The sequence below is a fragment of the Athene noctua genome, chromosome 17, assembly GCF_965140245.1.
Source record: "Athene noctua chromosome 17, bAthNoc1.hap1.1, whole genome shotgun sequence".
NCBI lineage: Eukaryota > Metazoa > Chordata > Aves > Strigiformes > Strigidae > Athene > Athene noctua.
This window is the reverse complement of record NC_134053.1, coordinates 9,479,385-9,493,409: the sequence shown is the minus strand read 5'-3', so window position 1 is coordinate 9,493,409 and position 14,025 is coordinate 9,479,385. Positions and strand designations below refer to the sequence as shown.

The 14,025-nt window shown below is 60.3% G+C and overlaps 1 protein-coding gene across 2 annotated transcripts; it reads left to right on the top strand.

Annotated features, from left to right (window-relative positions):
* The first annotated feature begins 430 nt into the window (after window positions 1–430).
* TBX1 (T-box transcription factor 1) lies at window positions 431–13,280 on the top strand. 2 transcript variants are annotated; one of them, XM_074921401.1, is made up of 8 exons: window positions 431–960; window positions 2,128–2,584; window positions 5,989–6,090; window positions 7,497–7,668; window positions 7,902–8,057; window positions 9,434–9,501; window positions 9,696–9,796; window positions 10,591–13,280. In XM_074921401.1, the coding sequence occupies exons 1-8, from the start codon at window positions 768–770 to the stop codon at window positions 11,037–11,039; spliced, it is 1,698 nt and encodes a 565-aa protein (XP_074777502.1). In that variant the 5' UTR covers window positions 431–767; the 3' UTR covers window positions 11,040–13,280. The 2 variants fall into 2 exon arrangements, with proteins under 2 accessions (XP_074777502.1, XP_074777501.1); XM_074921400.1 differs by having other exon boundaries at window positions 656–960; window positions 2,179–2,584.
* Window positions 13,281–14,025: the final 745 nt, after the last annotated feature.

The following is a 14,025-nucleotide window of genomic DNA, read 5'->3' as shown; positions in this document are numbered from 1 at the left end:
GCTCGGCTTTTCCCTTCCCGTCCGCCGGCTCCCGGCGCCGTGATTGACACCGCCGGCCTCTCCGCCCGCCCCGCAGCACATCCCATCCCTCCCCGCCGGCCGCTCGCCGTGCCCGGGAGGCGGGGAAGGGCCTCCCCAGCCCTTTGACACCGTCTCGGCAGGAGTTTCACTTCGCTTTCGCCGCCGCCGCCGCCGCTTCTGCAGGCAAACACCCCCGGCTTCCATGTGACGCCTCCCAGCCACTGAATGGGGGAAAGCGCCTATACGGGAGCCACTTTCCCTACGTGCAGAAGACAAGGAGGGGACGGGGGGGCAGAAGCAGGAGGTGGTGGTTGGGGGAAGGGAAGAGAGAAAATAAATTAATAAATCGCAGGGAACGAAGTTGGGGGGAGAGAAACTGAGCCCCCGGGGAAGAAGTTCGTGGGGTTATTTATTTCCACCCCCCCCGTCCCAATCCACTCTCGCTGACAGGGCTCGATCCGGCCGTTGCGGTGCTCGGCGCTGGCTGCAAAGGGCCCCGGGGAAGTTTTTGCTCCCCAACGCCCTTCCCGGGGGGGAACACAGAGGGTTTGGGTTGTTTTCTGTTGGTTTGTTGGGGTTTTTTTAAGCTTCCCTCCACCCCCCCCCCACCCCCCCGTCTGGAAGGAGGGGGTCTCGCTCGCACCTCCCTGGATGGTGCGGTAGAAAGGAGGGGAGTGAGGGGGTGGGAGGGGGGGCTCGTGGTGGGAGGCTGCCGCGGCTGCTGCTCCTGCATTGGTGTCTCCCCTATGGACGAAAACAGCCCTCTGTCTCCCAAGGCAAATGCTTTCAGTATCGCCTCTCTGATTTCAGTCGCCGCCGCCGCCGAGCAAGCAGGGAAGGGAGCGCTGGAGGAGCCCCGCGGCGGCCGCAGCGCGCCCGCCCGCCCCGGCTGCCGCCCGCAGAAGATGCACTTCAGCACCGTCACCAGGGACATGGAAGGTGAGCGCCGCGCTCGGCCCCGCAGGGCGCCGGGGACGGGACCCCCCGGCCACCGTCTCTCGGAGTGTTTTCACGCGTCCCGGCCCGGCGGCAGGGCCGGGGGGAGCGCACGGAGCGCGGCCTGCCCGCGGGGCCGCTCGGAGAGGGCTTTGCTGGGCCCCCCCCGGCACGCCCGGGCCCCCGCAGCCCTCCCTTGGACAAAAAGGCTCTGCCCGTGCCCCGGTGGCGCCTTCCGACGGCTCCGCCGCTTGGACCCGCGTCTCCTCGGAGGTGCTGGAGCATCCTCCGACAGCGCCGGCCGTGCCCAGGGCAGCGGCGGGCCGGGGTCGGCTCTCGCCGGCTCTGCAGCCCCTGGGGCCGCGGCGGAAATAACTCAAGAGAGCCCCAGGACCTCGAGGAGCCTTTCAGCATCAGAGGGGATCCGAAGGAGCCGTCCGTTCCCCGGGGCGGCCTGTCATGCGCCGCAGGGCCCGCTCAGGCCGGCCGCCGAGGGCTGCACGGCCGGGGCCGTCCCGACGCTCTTCGGCGCGGACCTGGAGCCTTGCTCTGAGCCCCGTCTGTTCCCCCTCTCTCGCTCGGGGGTAGAAAGAAGGGGGGATTGCCAAACCAGATCCGTCTTCCCCTGTCAGCCGCGGCCCCAGAGCGAGGGACATTACCTGCAGCACCGTAGCTACGCGGAAATAAGAACCGGTTTCTTTCTTAGAGTTCCCCCCTTCTCTTTTTTTTTTTTTTTTTTTGGGGGGGGGGAGGGAGGGAGGGTGGGGGGCTGGGTGCGTGTGGGGAATTTGCTTTGTCCCAAATCGTATGCAGTGAGGGAGGCCTTCTGCAGAGATAGCACGGGCTCTGCACCGCCGCGGCTCTTGGCAGATCTCTCGGGTTTGCAAAGGAGAAAAAAAAAAAAAAAAAAAGAAGAAAAAAAAAAGGGAAAAAAAAAAAAAAGAGCCGAGGCAGGCAGGCAGCGGGAGCAGCGAGCTCCCCGCCTGCCCCGGGGGGAGCGGGGCTGGGGCCAAGGAAAGCGGAAAGGGGGAGGCGCCCCGCTGGGCTGGGCGCGGGGCAGGAGAGGAGGCGGAGGGCACCCCGCGGAGCCGGCGCGGCGCGGCGCGGAGCTGGGGGGGAAAGCGGGAGCCGGAGCGGAGCCCTGACCGCCTGTTTTTGGAATGATTTCAGCTATCTCCAGCCCCTGGCTCACCCAGCTGTCCCATTTTTGCGATGTTGCAGCTTTCACGGCCAACAGCCTGAGCAGCCTGAACGCCTCCGGGGGGTACCACCTCTCCCCCTCCCCGGGGGACCCGTACGGACAGCATGAGCCGCCGCACTACGAGCCCTGCACGGCTCAGCAGCACCCGCACCCGCCGCCCCAGCCCCAGCACGGCTACCCCTTCGGCGGGGCGGCGGCCGGGGCCAACCCGCCGCCCCCAGGCCCCGAGCCGCCCGAGGGCACCGGGGGAGCCGCCGCGGGACCGGCCGCCGTCTCGGGCTGCTCCGCGGGGGCGGCCGCCGCGGCCAAGGCGCCGGTGAAGAAGAACCCGAAGGTGGCCAACATCAGCGTCCAGCTGGAGATGAAGGCGCTGTGGGACGAGTTCAACCAGCTGGGCACCGAGATGATCGTCACCAAGGCCGGCAGGTCAGTGCGGAACCCCCGAGCGGCCCCGGCGCTCCAGCAGCTCCCCCCCCGCCACCGCGGGCACCCGGGCTAGCCGGGGCGGGAGAGCCCGGCCACGGGCCCGGCCGGAGGCGGCTGAATTCGCGCTTTTGGGGGAAAATCGAGGCTGGCCAAGGACGAGCTGCGGGGCGGCCCGGCCCGGCGGCTGCCGTCATTTGATCCTAGCGCTTCTCCCGGGGCGGAATCTGCGAGCTATTGCGGCCCGAAGGCCTCGGGTGCTGCGGGGCACAATGCGCGGCTCCCGCGGGCCGGGGACGAAGGCGGGCGGGGGGAGGCGGGCAGGACGGCTCGGCCAGGCCCGGGGCAGCCGCGCCGTGCGCCCCGTCGCCGGGCTTCCCTCCGGCTGGAAAGGGCGCAGGGCTCTGCCGGGCGCGGTCGGCTTTCGGTTACCCCGCACGGGACTCAAATCCGTGTTTGCGGAGGACACTGTGCTCACGGGGCGGAGAGCAACGGCACAGGGGGGGAAAGGCGAAGCTGACAAACCGACCCGTGCAATACCTGTAACTAGATAAATTTTTAGCACGGGCAGGTCTTGCCATTCCGGCGGGGACGCAGTCAGACCCCAGTCTGCACCTTGAAATGTCCTCCAGGACTATCGTGTAAGGAGCGCCGATGATCCCGGCTCTCCTCGGCCCTGCTCTGCCGCCGGCGGCTCGGCGGGCGGGGACCGGGACCCCGCTCCCGACCAGGGAACAAAGGAAGCGGCTGGTGCGATCGCGTTAGAAACGAGCAAAACGTGTGGGAGGAAAAGGAGTCCCAATTACGGTTGCTAATTACTTCAGTTAATTGCGATCTCCGGGAAGCGGCGTGGCCGCGGCGTCTCGGGCAGAGTTGCGGAGCTTTCCGGGCTCCGGGCGAGAGCTGCCTTCGGAGGCGGGGGGGCGAGAGCGTTGCTCGGGCTCTGCTCTCTTTTCTTGATTTAAGGCGATCCGGCGGGGGGGAGAGAAAAGAAAAACAAACGAATTAACAATAACAAATACCCCGGTGCTCGCTCTCAGTTAGCTCCAGGGATGGCTGCAGCGGCGGCAGCTGGAGCCCCGGGCACCGCCGCACCCCCCGTCGCCGGGGGCCGAAGGGCGCAGCGCGGCTGCTCGGCTCCGCTCTGAAAGGGCCCAGCGAAAGCGGTGACGGCGGCCGTGCGCTCCCGCTCTCCCTCCAGTGGTTTTGAGGGTCCCGAAGATATATAAAAAAAGAAATATATTTATATTTCAATCTGTTGAGGTTTTTATTTTTAATTAGCCATTTGTTAAAATAATAATAAAAAAAAAAATGACGGCGATGCCCGGTGGCGGAGGGGCTGGCGCTGAACTGCGGGACCCCGGGCGTGATTTCCCGCAGACGGTGCCTGCCCCGGCGCCGGGCCGCGCAGCCCCGCTGTCTCCGGCCGCGGCCCCTGAGCCCGGCGCCGGGCTCGGCGCTTTCCTTAGCGGAAAAGGCCGTTCAGGCTCCAGGCGGAGGCTCTCTGCAAACAGGAGCTCTTAGGTCTGGCGCTCTTCTCTCTCCCGGGACAGCCAAAGGATTCCAAATACCCCACTCCAAAAGGGCTCGAAAATGAACCAACTCGATTTGAATCGGGGCTTTCCCCCCCTCCTCTTCGTTTATTTTATGACAGCGACAAATCTCCAGACAGGCGGGTAAAAGCAGGAGAAAACGGGGTAAAACCAGCCGGAAAAGGCTCAGGGAAGGAGCTGCGAAGCCTGTCCTCTCCCAGCGCCTCTGGGCTGGCCCAGCTGTTTGTCTAGGTGGGTCTTATCATCCCGAGTTGTTTGTTTTAAAACTAAGTTTTAAAACAAGAAACACCGGAACTGGAGTTAATGGGGGCTTTTACACCTTTAGAAATAATAGTAACAGAGAGAGGGATTGGAAGCGTCCTCCAGAGTTTGCTAAAGCGTTTCAGGGAGGGAGACGCAGCCGCCCGATCCTGATGCTGCCCAGCAGAACCGGGCCCGGACTGGAAGGAGCTGCGGGGCCAGAGCCCCGCTGCCCATGACGCTGGCAGGCAGGCAGCCTCTTCTCGGCGGCGAACGAGCGGCACACAACCAAAAAAAGCCAAGGAAGACGCACAGCAGGTCCGGCCCCGCGCCCCGAGAATAAGCCCGGGGGGGCCTCTCGATGTCGCGGTTTGATCGCTTTGTTTTTTCAAAGGGTGTTGGGAGTTTGGTTTTTCAACGGCTGCAAACCCCCTTCCCGGAATGCCGCCCGCGGTCGCTCGGTTGGTTTCTTACTCGGGGGGAAAAAAAAAACAAAATCAAACAAAACCGAAGCCGTAACGAGCCCCAACGCGAGGGCGCATCTTCGGCGTGTCCCGCCGGGGAGCCGCAGGCCGGGCCCTGTCCCCGGTGTGTGCGGAGAGAGATGGGGGGGTGCCCTGGCCCGTTCCCTTAGCTCACCCCCGGTCTCATTTGCTCCGCAGACCCTCGAAGGAATCGTGCTCTCCCTGAGCGTGGGACCCGCGCCCCCGGCTTAGCCTGGGGTCCCCGGGAGCCTGCACGGAGCAGAGCCGTGGGGACAGGCCGGGGGCCGACCCCTCCTCCTCGGGAGCCCCGGGCTCCTGCGTGCTCTCCGCTCTCCCGGCAAAGGTGCGGGGACCGGGAGTCCGACCGGGCTCTGGCAACGAAACGGAGCCGGGAGGGGACTCCCTGGGAGATCCCCATTGCTCTCTAGTTCTGCCCGCCGCGGGGGTGCGTTTGCCCCTCTGGACTGCAGGAGGTCTCCCACTGCCTCCAGGGACCACGCTGCCGCCGTAACCGCTGCTTTAAAAAGGGCGCAGGTTGGGGGGGGCAGAAGCTGCACAAGTGGGAGCTCGATCCTCTCGCGTCCGTCCCCCCCCCGGGCTGCTCGAGCCTCCCGGGGCTCTGCCCCCGGCTCGGGTATGGATCCGGAGGGGGGGTAATGCCATGCATCTGCTCGGATCGGGTCAGCTGGAAGGATGGGGAAACCGCGGGGAGGAAATTATTTTCACTTGTGTCCCCCCATGGCAAAGGCGGCGGTGGCACTTGTCCCACCCCACCCCCCGCCCCCCTGTGGGGCATTTCAGGTGTCCGGCACAAGTGGTCCCGGAGCCGGCGGAGAAGCAGGGTGACCTCCATCCTTCGGGATGCTGCCGAGGGTCGGGGGACACGGCAGCCCCTCTCCCCACGCTGCCCATCCGCATCTGCCTTTTCTCCCTATTCCGGCCAGCGGTTCTTGCGGGGGGACCTGACATCGCCGGGGCAGCTGGAGGGGACGGGCCGGGAAGGCTGTGGGGCTCCCACACCCGGCCCTGAGCACCCCCGGGCCGGGGAGGGGGCGGGCACCCGCGTTGGCCCCTCGGGGCTCCCCGCTGCCCCTCAGCTCAGCAATCCTTTCTCTCCTCTCTGTGCCAGGCGCATGTTCCCCACCTTCCAGGTGAAGATATTCGGGATGGACCCTATGGCTGACTACATGCTCCTCATGGATTTCGTCCCCGTGGACGACAAGCGATACCGGCAAGTAACACCCGGCCCGCCCGCGGTGCTCGGCGCTGTAGGGGCTCGCGGGTCGCTGCCTGCCCCCAGCTCTCCTGGGGCTCGGGGATGCGGTGGGAGATGAGGAGCAGACGCGGGATGCGGCTGCCCCGGGGTCCATTCCACACGGTTGCAACGCGTTCGGAGCTTTGCACAAGCCCGCTGCAGCCAGGGCTGCGGGGGCCAGGCTGGCACAGGGCGGATAGAAGTGCGGGTTTCTGCGGGGCAACAGGGCGGGACCCGCCTTGTCCTGCCCAGAAAAACCCTCCTCATCCTGCTTCTCCACGTCTCGACCCGGCAAACACCCATTACCCGCTAAGAAAAATCCCCCCTTGCTTCTGGAGTGTCGTAGCCATTCTGCTGGGGCAGGTGCCCCGTCAGTGCCGGCCCCGTGGGCGTCCCGGGGCTGCGCCCTGCCTGCTGGGGAGCCCGCTGGGTGCTTGGGTGAAGAGAGCAGGGTTTGTGCTCTGGAAAGGCACCGGCCGTCCGAGCCACAAAACCCTGCCCTTGTTTCCAGCGACAGTGTAGGAAGGCCTTGGAAACCGGCGACTCACAAGGCAGCGACGCGGTCTGGTTGAGAACCCCTTTAATTTAAAGATAGTGAAAGGCATATTATGTATTTAGCTTCAGATCAGGACGCCGAGCAGGCAGTCCGCGTAGGAATCGCAGGGTCCGATATATAAATATTTAGACAGATATCCAAATTCTCAGGGCGTCCTAGAAATGTTTGCTTGTCAAGGGAAGTGGGATATATAACATCCAATTGAGTATATCTTTTAAAAGTAATGTTTCTGCTCGAGTCCAATGGTGTCTAATTCCCCCTGTGCAAACACTGGCTTTTAAAGTAAACACGTGTATAGAAGATTGGTTTCTCTGTTTTAAATGTTACTGTTGAATATGTACTTTGAAAGAATGAAACAAGGCTGCTAAACTGTGGACCTGCTATTAATCTACACATAACTTGCCACTCTTCACTTAAAGCCAGAACATTACTGCATAGAGGACTCCCTTTCACCCTGTTTTTTAGAGGATGGGGAAGCTTTTGTGGCTTCTCTCACGAGGTAGCAATAATTTTCTTAGTGCAGGTAGCTACAAATTTCCTCCGTCCTGCAGATTTCTCTCCCGCCAGTTTCATCGGCGACCTGATAAAACACTATTTCCCCTCCCCTCACCCCGCAACGAGTCCAGCTGTGGAGAAGAGCCCGTTCCTCTCCTCACCTTCGGAAGCGGGAGGGATGGGGGAGGCGGTGCTTCCCCCTCGCCGGGCCGGGGGGGACCCTCCCGGGCCGGATCCTGCGCGGCCGTGGGGTGCTGCAGCCCCGCGGGGCTCCGCTGCAGGGGGCGGTGGCGGGGGGCTGCGGCTGACGGTGCCTTCCCCCCCCCGGCAGGTACGCCTTCCACAGCTCCTCCTGGCTGGTGGCTGGCAAAGCCGACCCCGCCACCCCCGGGAGGGTGCACTACCACCCGGACTCCCCGGCCAAAGGGGCGCAGTGGATGAAGCAGATCGTTTCCTTCGATAAACTCAAACTGACCAACAATTTGCTGGATGACAACGGGCATGTAAGTGATCCCGGGGAAGGTGTCAAACACGGGGCTGCACCGGGGGGAGCTCCCCGCGCCGTGATTCCCGTGGGGTGCCCCTGCCCGCGCCCAGGGGCCCCGCGCCCCCGTCCTGCCCCAGCCCCGCCACTGCCCCCCCGGGCAGGGCAGCCGGCAGGGCCGGGGGCTGCGCTCTCCTCTCTCGATGCTCCGCCTGGATCAGTTATTGTCTCCTTGCTCGTTTTATCATTCAGATCATTTTGAACTCCATGCACAGATACCAGCCGCGTTTTCACGTGGTCTACGTGGACCCCCGGAAAGACAGCGAGAAATACGCGGAGGAGAACTTCAAAACCTTCGTCTTTGAGGAGACGCGCTTCACGGCAGTGACCGCTTACCAGAACCACCGGGTGAGGCGGCAGCGGGGCCCGGGGCAACGAAAACGGGGATTGGGGTCGCCCCGGGGGGTACTACGGGTGCGGCGCGCCCGGCGCTGGCTCAGCCCCTTCGGCCCTCTCCCGGGGGTGGCCGGGCTGCGGCTGGCCGCCGCCGGCGGGGGTGTCTGGGGGTATTCCCGCCTCCTCCGCCCCATCTGCTAAACCCATTCCGGGGCAGCGCAAGGAACCCGATAGCTGGGGAGCTGCGCGGCGCTGCCTCGCTGCGCGTCGAGAGCTCCAGCCCCATCGCCAGCTTCCCCCCGCCCGGGGGACCTCATTACCTCTGGAAACCCCCGCCCGGGGCTCGAAGGGAAACCACGGGCTTCCCGCTGCGACATGTCACTCACAATTTGTTTGCATAAATCTGCGATTTTGCTTCTCTAAGCTCGCAGCGGTCTGTTCCTCCCCAGAATACAGTTGTATGTTAAAAAACCGAAACAAAACGAAACAAAGCAATCCACCCCCTCTAATCTGATGTGGATTTCTGGGCAGCGGTTAATCCATTTGCTTCTTTAAATCGCATCAGTGTAATGTAAAGAGCAGGGACCCAGCCGCCAGCGCAAGCACGGTTTCATAGCCGGGGCTTTTCAGCGCTGCTCCAAGCCGCCTTGCTCCGCACCGGGGCTGGGGCGCGGGGCTGTCCCCGGCAGCCGGCGGCGGTGCCACCCTCGGCAGCGGCTCTGAGCACATCGATCCGGGGTCCCCCCGGGATGCTGCGGGCGGGCCGGCACCCCGCCCCGGAGAGGCGGCGGGGCCGGAGCAGGGCTGCGCCTTTAAGGGGCTCCGGAGTCCCTCCCCGGCTGGCATTTGCCTGATGGCTCCGGACAGCTGCTCCTTCTCTCCTGCTTTCTATCAGTTTGACCTCTAAGGCTGGAACTGTCACTGAGGGGCTTAAAGTTTGTTTTTCAACCCATTCCGGAAACTCACAATCACATACTTTATCCGTGGATTTGCTTAAATATAGAAAATGTCCTGCCTTCTCCCCGGCGAATTAAATAAATACATAAGTATGATTTATCCAGTGATTTGTCTTAGCTGCTCCAGTGGTGACCCATATAATGTGGCATTTTCTTACAAGTGCATTTACACAGCTTTTGCAGCCGACTCGGGCTGCCTCTCCCTTCGCCTTGAACTCGTATTAGATAGCGCGCTAGCCCGCGGTTTCTGACAGAGGGAAAGCACATGTCTGTGTTCTGTGGCAGAGTGTGTCCCGTCTCCACCAGCCCCTGGGCCCTCTCCGTTACACCAGGCACTGCTGACTCCCAAAGCCCGCTCAGGGACACGCTCGCTGTTTGACCAGGGAGCCCTGTGTTCGTTGCTTTGAGTCATTTCCCCGCTTCTCCTTACAGATCACGCAGCTGAAGATCGCCAGTAACCCTTTCGCCAAGGGATTCCGAGACTGCGACCCTGAGGATTGGTAAGGCTACGTCTTTATTAACTATGCCTACACCCCACTCTCACTCACAGTTTAGCGTGCACCTGCCCAGCTTACATTGCACAAGGCTTGCATGGAGTTCGGGGAGCACTGGGACGGGCCCCCTTTTGCCAGCAGCTCTGGGTGCTCGGTCTGTTGGACCATCAGCTGTGTCACTTCTCCCTTTCTTCTTCCAGGCCCAGGAATCACAGGCCAGGGGCCCTTCCTCTCATGAGTGCTTTTGCCAGATCCCGGAATCCAGTCTCTTCCCCAGCCCACCAGAACGGAACAGAGAAAGGTGAGAGTCCCCAGCGGCCGGGCCGGGCTGTCACCCCGGACCCGCGGGCCTGCAGGGCCAGCCGCGGCGCGTGCATGCTTGGGGCCACCTTGCGCGCCATGCTGGTGCGCGGCTGCCTGCAGCAGGCACTGCTTCATCGCTTCATAGCTTTGCACTACCACCTATACTTTTCTAAAACAAAAATAGCCACCTTTGTGGCCTAATTCATTCTTCCTACGCCTAAAAGGCTCACTGTTGTTGTGCTTAAGCAACTTTGCTGCTTTAAAAACGCCGCCCTTCCCCTTTAGTGTCCCATTTTTGACTTTTCAGCAGCAAGTTGAGCTTTTCAGGCAGAGATGCAGCCAGGGCCACTGGCTCCTCCTCGCATTGCCCTTTTAACGCGCCTCGGCAGCGTGTTCAGGGCCGACCCGCTCCCATTCAGGAGCTGCAGTCAGGTCGAACAGCACCTCTGCCCATTGACTCCTTTTCCATTACGCAGAGCAAACAACTGCAAAAGCAACCGAGGGCCTTTCTTCCAGCACACTCCGGGCCTGCAAAATAAAGGGAAGTCTGTATTTGTTTAGTGTTACACAATTGCAAAAATTTCAGGCGTGCACCAGCTTGTCAGTCAACCCCGCTCCCTTCACCGCAGTCAGAAGGTCCCGTCCCACAGGCCCCGGTTCCTGCTGCACGCTGCCGCGCGCTTCGCTTCCCGAGCCCCCTCCTACCCCCGCGCACCGCTTTTCCGTGCCTTTAAACGCGTTCCTTAGAGCCCGGCCCGCCGGCGGCGGCGCTGACGCTGTGTGCCCCCGCAGATGCCGCCGAGAGCCGGCGGGAGTACGAGCGGGAGGCGGCGGGCGGGACGCCGCTGCACGCCGAGGCCGCGCACCAGCAGCTCATGTCCCGCGTGCTCAGCCCCGCGCTGCCGGGCGGCGGCGGCGGCCTGGTGCCCTTGGGCGGCGCGGGCGGCGGCCGGCCCAGCCCGCCCCACCACGAACTGCGCCTGGAGCCCGCCGCCTCGGAGCCCCTCCACCACCACCCCTACAAGTACCCGCCGGCGGCGGCCGCCGCCTACGACCACTACCTGGGGGCGAAGAGCCGGCCCGCCCCCTACCCCCTCCCCAGCATCCGCGGGCACAGCTACCACCACCACCACCACCACCACCACCACATGAACGCGGCGGCCGCGGCGGCGGCGGCGGCGGCCGCCAACATGTACTCGTCGGCCGGCGCGCCCGCCAACTACGACTACGGGCCCCGGTAACGGCGCCGCCGACGGCGCGAGAGACTGGCGGCGGCCGCGCGTGCCGCGACCGTTCCCGCTCTCCCCCCTTCCCGCCTTTCCCTCTCTTCCCGCCTTACGAGTGAGCTGATAGGCCGGCTTGACCTGATCGACAATCGGAGAGCCCAATCGCAGGAAGCCGGCACCCCCGTCCCGTCCCGCTCTCCCCCCCCCCCCCCCCCCCCCCCCCGTCGCCCCGTCGGCGGGGCCGTGAGGGCGGGCGGCGGCGGGCGGCGAGGGGCCGGGGCGCTCCCCATCGCGGTGTGACCCGCGGCTGCACTTTGAAAAATGAAGCCATATGTCGTTATGTCCCTTCTCCCTACCCCCACGCCTCCATTCCCGCGGGTGCCCCACGAGTGCGTCGGGCACCGAGGACCGTAGGGCCGCCGGGAAGCGGCGGGAGGACGGGGAAGCGGCAGCGGCGGGGTGACCCGCCCCCTTCTCGCTCGCTCGCCGGGTCTTTTGACGGAGTTTTGGTATTGCCACCAGTTCTGGCGGTGCCACGGGTGTTTCCCAGCCCAGCGGGACGTGTAACGTTAGCACGGAGCGGGGAGGGCTGCGGGGCTGGCTGTGAGCGCCGGCGGGCCCCGGTCCCCGGGGACGGCGCGTAATTCTGCACATGGCGATGTAAATCTCCGTTTTACCTCGGGGACGCTTGGCCTCGTTCACGGTTGGCTCACGGTTGGCTTCGAGGAGACTGTCAGAGGAGGCAGAGTTTAGCTTAAGGAAACACTTTGAATCTTCACTGTCAGAACAAATTGTCCACTTCTCCTCCGGTCCTGACCTTGTGAGTTTCGGGGTTCATTGGGGCAGCTTAACTACAACAGCATTTTGTGGAGCTGTTGAGAAGAGCCCATGGCCAAGAGCTCAGCCACGTTCAGCTTCTTGTTTCCACAACAGTGGAAGCTAAAGTATAAAAAACAGCCTGGAGATGGGGGGAATACCTGCAGAGTTTAGGCTGTGTAATCCCAGCAATAGTTTGTACACCGGCTGCTTCCCAGGCAGCCTCACAAATCCTGCCTTCCTACATCCTTTCCCGAGCTCCTGATGCTCTCCCGTTGAGAGGTGCCTTTTAGAGGAACTTCAGGGTTTTTTCCCCAGAATGCCTCACCCCTTAGATTTGGCTGACCCAAACTGCAGTTGTCCCAAAGCACCTATTCTGCACCTACCTGCTTGCTGCATCTTTCCTCTTAAAGCTGGTAAGTACTCTTTTTTTTTGTTTTGTTTTGTTTTTTCCTCCCCCTCTTTCCCCCTTTAGTATCTTCCTTCAGTAGTCTTTCCTTACTGTTGAAAAGATGGGCCCGTTCATCACCGTTTCTCCAGTGATATGTTTTGAATAGTTGGCTTGTGTTTTTTGTCAGATGCTCACCGAACGGCAGTCCCTTTGTGTTCAGAGAAGGTATTGAACAGCTCCTCAGCTGTGTTGGTATACAGTATTATGAACACTTTCCTGATTCTTCCAAGTGACTCTATGAAAAGAAGAGGGGGTTTTGTTGTTGTTTGTGAAGTCCTCTATTCATCCGTGTTTGTGCATTTTCACTACAATCCTTTTAAAACATCATCTTTCCCTTGTGCAGGTGGCAGTGTTAGTATCAACGTTTATTCCGTCTCTGGCAGTGGGCTTTGGGCTTCCAAAACTTTTTGGAAGGGTTTAAGAAGGGATACAGGCTAACATGAATATTTTATGTATTTTTTTTGTCTGTTATAAAAAAATATATCTGGATCCATGAAAAAGACTTGTGCAAGAAATATGTATTTTATTTGACATTTGCAGTGAATTGTGAGATTCTTAGTGTCTGACTAAACCTTAAATAATGTTCTCAGCAAGGTTGATGTAAAATAGCCTTGTGCTTATTATTAGTCAGTGGGAAATGGCTCTCGGATGTGCTCTGTTGCTTTGCCGCTTTTATTTCAGAGTTCTCAGTATGATTTGTTATCTGTAAACTGATTAGTGCCAAAGCTTTGGTCAAACGTTTAATGAAGTTGTTATATTTATTATTTCTTTCAAAGATTATACAAACACTTTTTTTTTTTCTTAATAGTTGCAGTGTAGGAAAAAAGTGAAGACAACCAAAGAATCATATCTGCAAGCAGTGTAGATACATGTAGATATTTGTAGATATATGTAGATAATCTTATTTCATTTAAATTGAAAAGACATTGAACAATGACATTTATAAATGTTTTTCCTCTTCTTTCTTTCTTTCATTTCTTGTTTGATTATTTGTGTATATTTGTCAGTTTCTCTGCTCCAAAGTCTAAACCTTCCCTACAAAATGAGGTCATTTAAATAAGGAGGAATACTAAACTGGAGTTGTTTAGTCTGAGCAAATAGTGAACCTCCATAGGTGACTGCTCCCTCCCATCTCCCTGGTTGCCAGAGCTGCCCATGGTTGTAGTTATCAGTCACTGTGCAACAACTTGCAGGGTTGGGGTCCCAGGTTGAAATGGATATTGTACACTTCCGTTTGTATCAGTAAGCACCTATTTTCTTTAAACGTACATAGTGCTGCAAGAAGCGCCGCTGGCTCCCAGTGCAGACTGGCCACACACCTTTTCAAACGTACTTTATTGCACAAGAGCCAAGAGGACTGCATGACCCAAGACATCAGGACTAAACTGTGCTCTTACAGAAAGTGGGTCAAGGTCTTTGCCTTGGCTGTAGGAATTTTAATTTATCTCTATTAGAAGAAGACAAAATCACAGAACTTCAATCTATGGCTGTGGGCAGCGGGCCCCCAGGATCACTAGTCTATCCTCTGTGCCAAGAACCCCTACAGAAGTCCTGTGTCTGAATGGGAAGGAGAGACCACGCAGCTGTATCAAGACTACAGTTTTAACTATGTAAATAGGTCATCAGCATGCAAGGTGCCTATATATGTTAGTATTGAGCATGTTAGCAGTCCATTTCATGTCATGTTTTAGTCCTTAAATCAAGCTTCCTCGGGGCTTTGACTAGTGTTTCCTC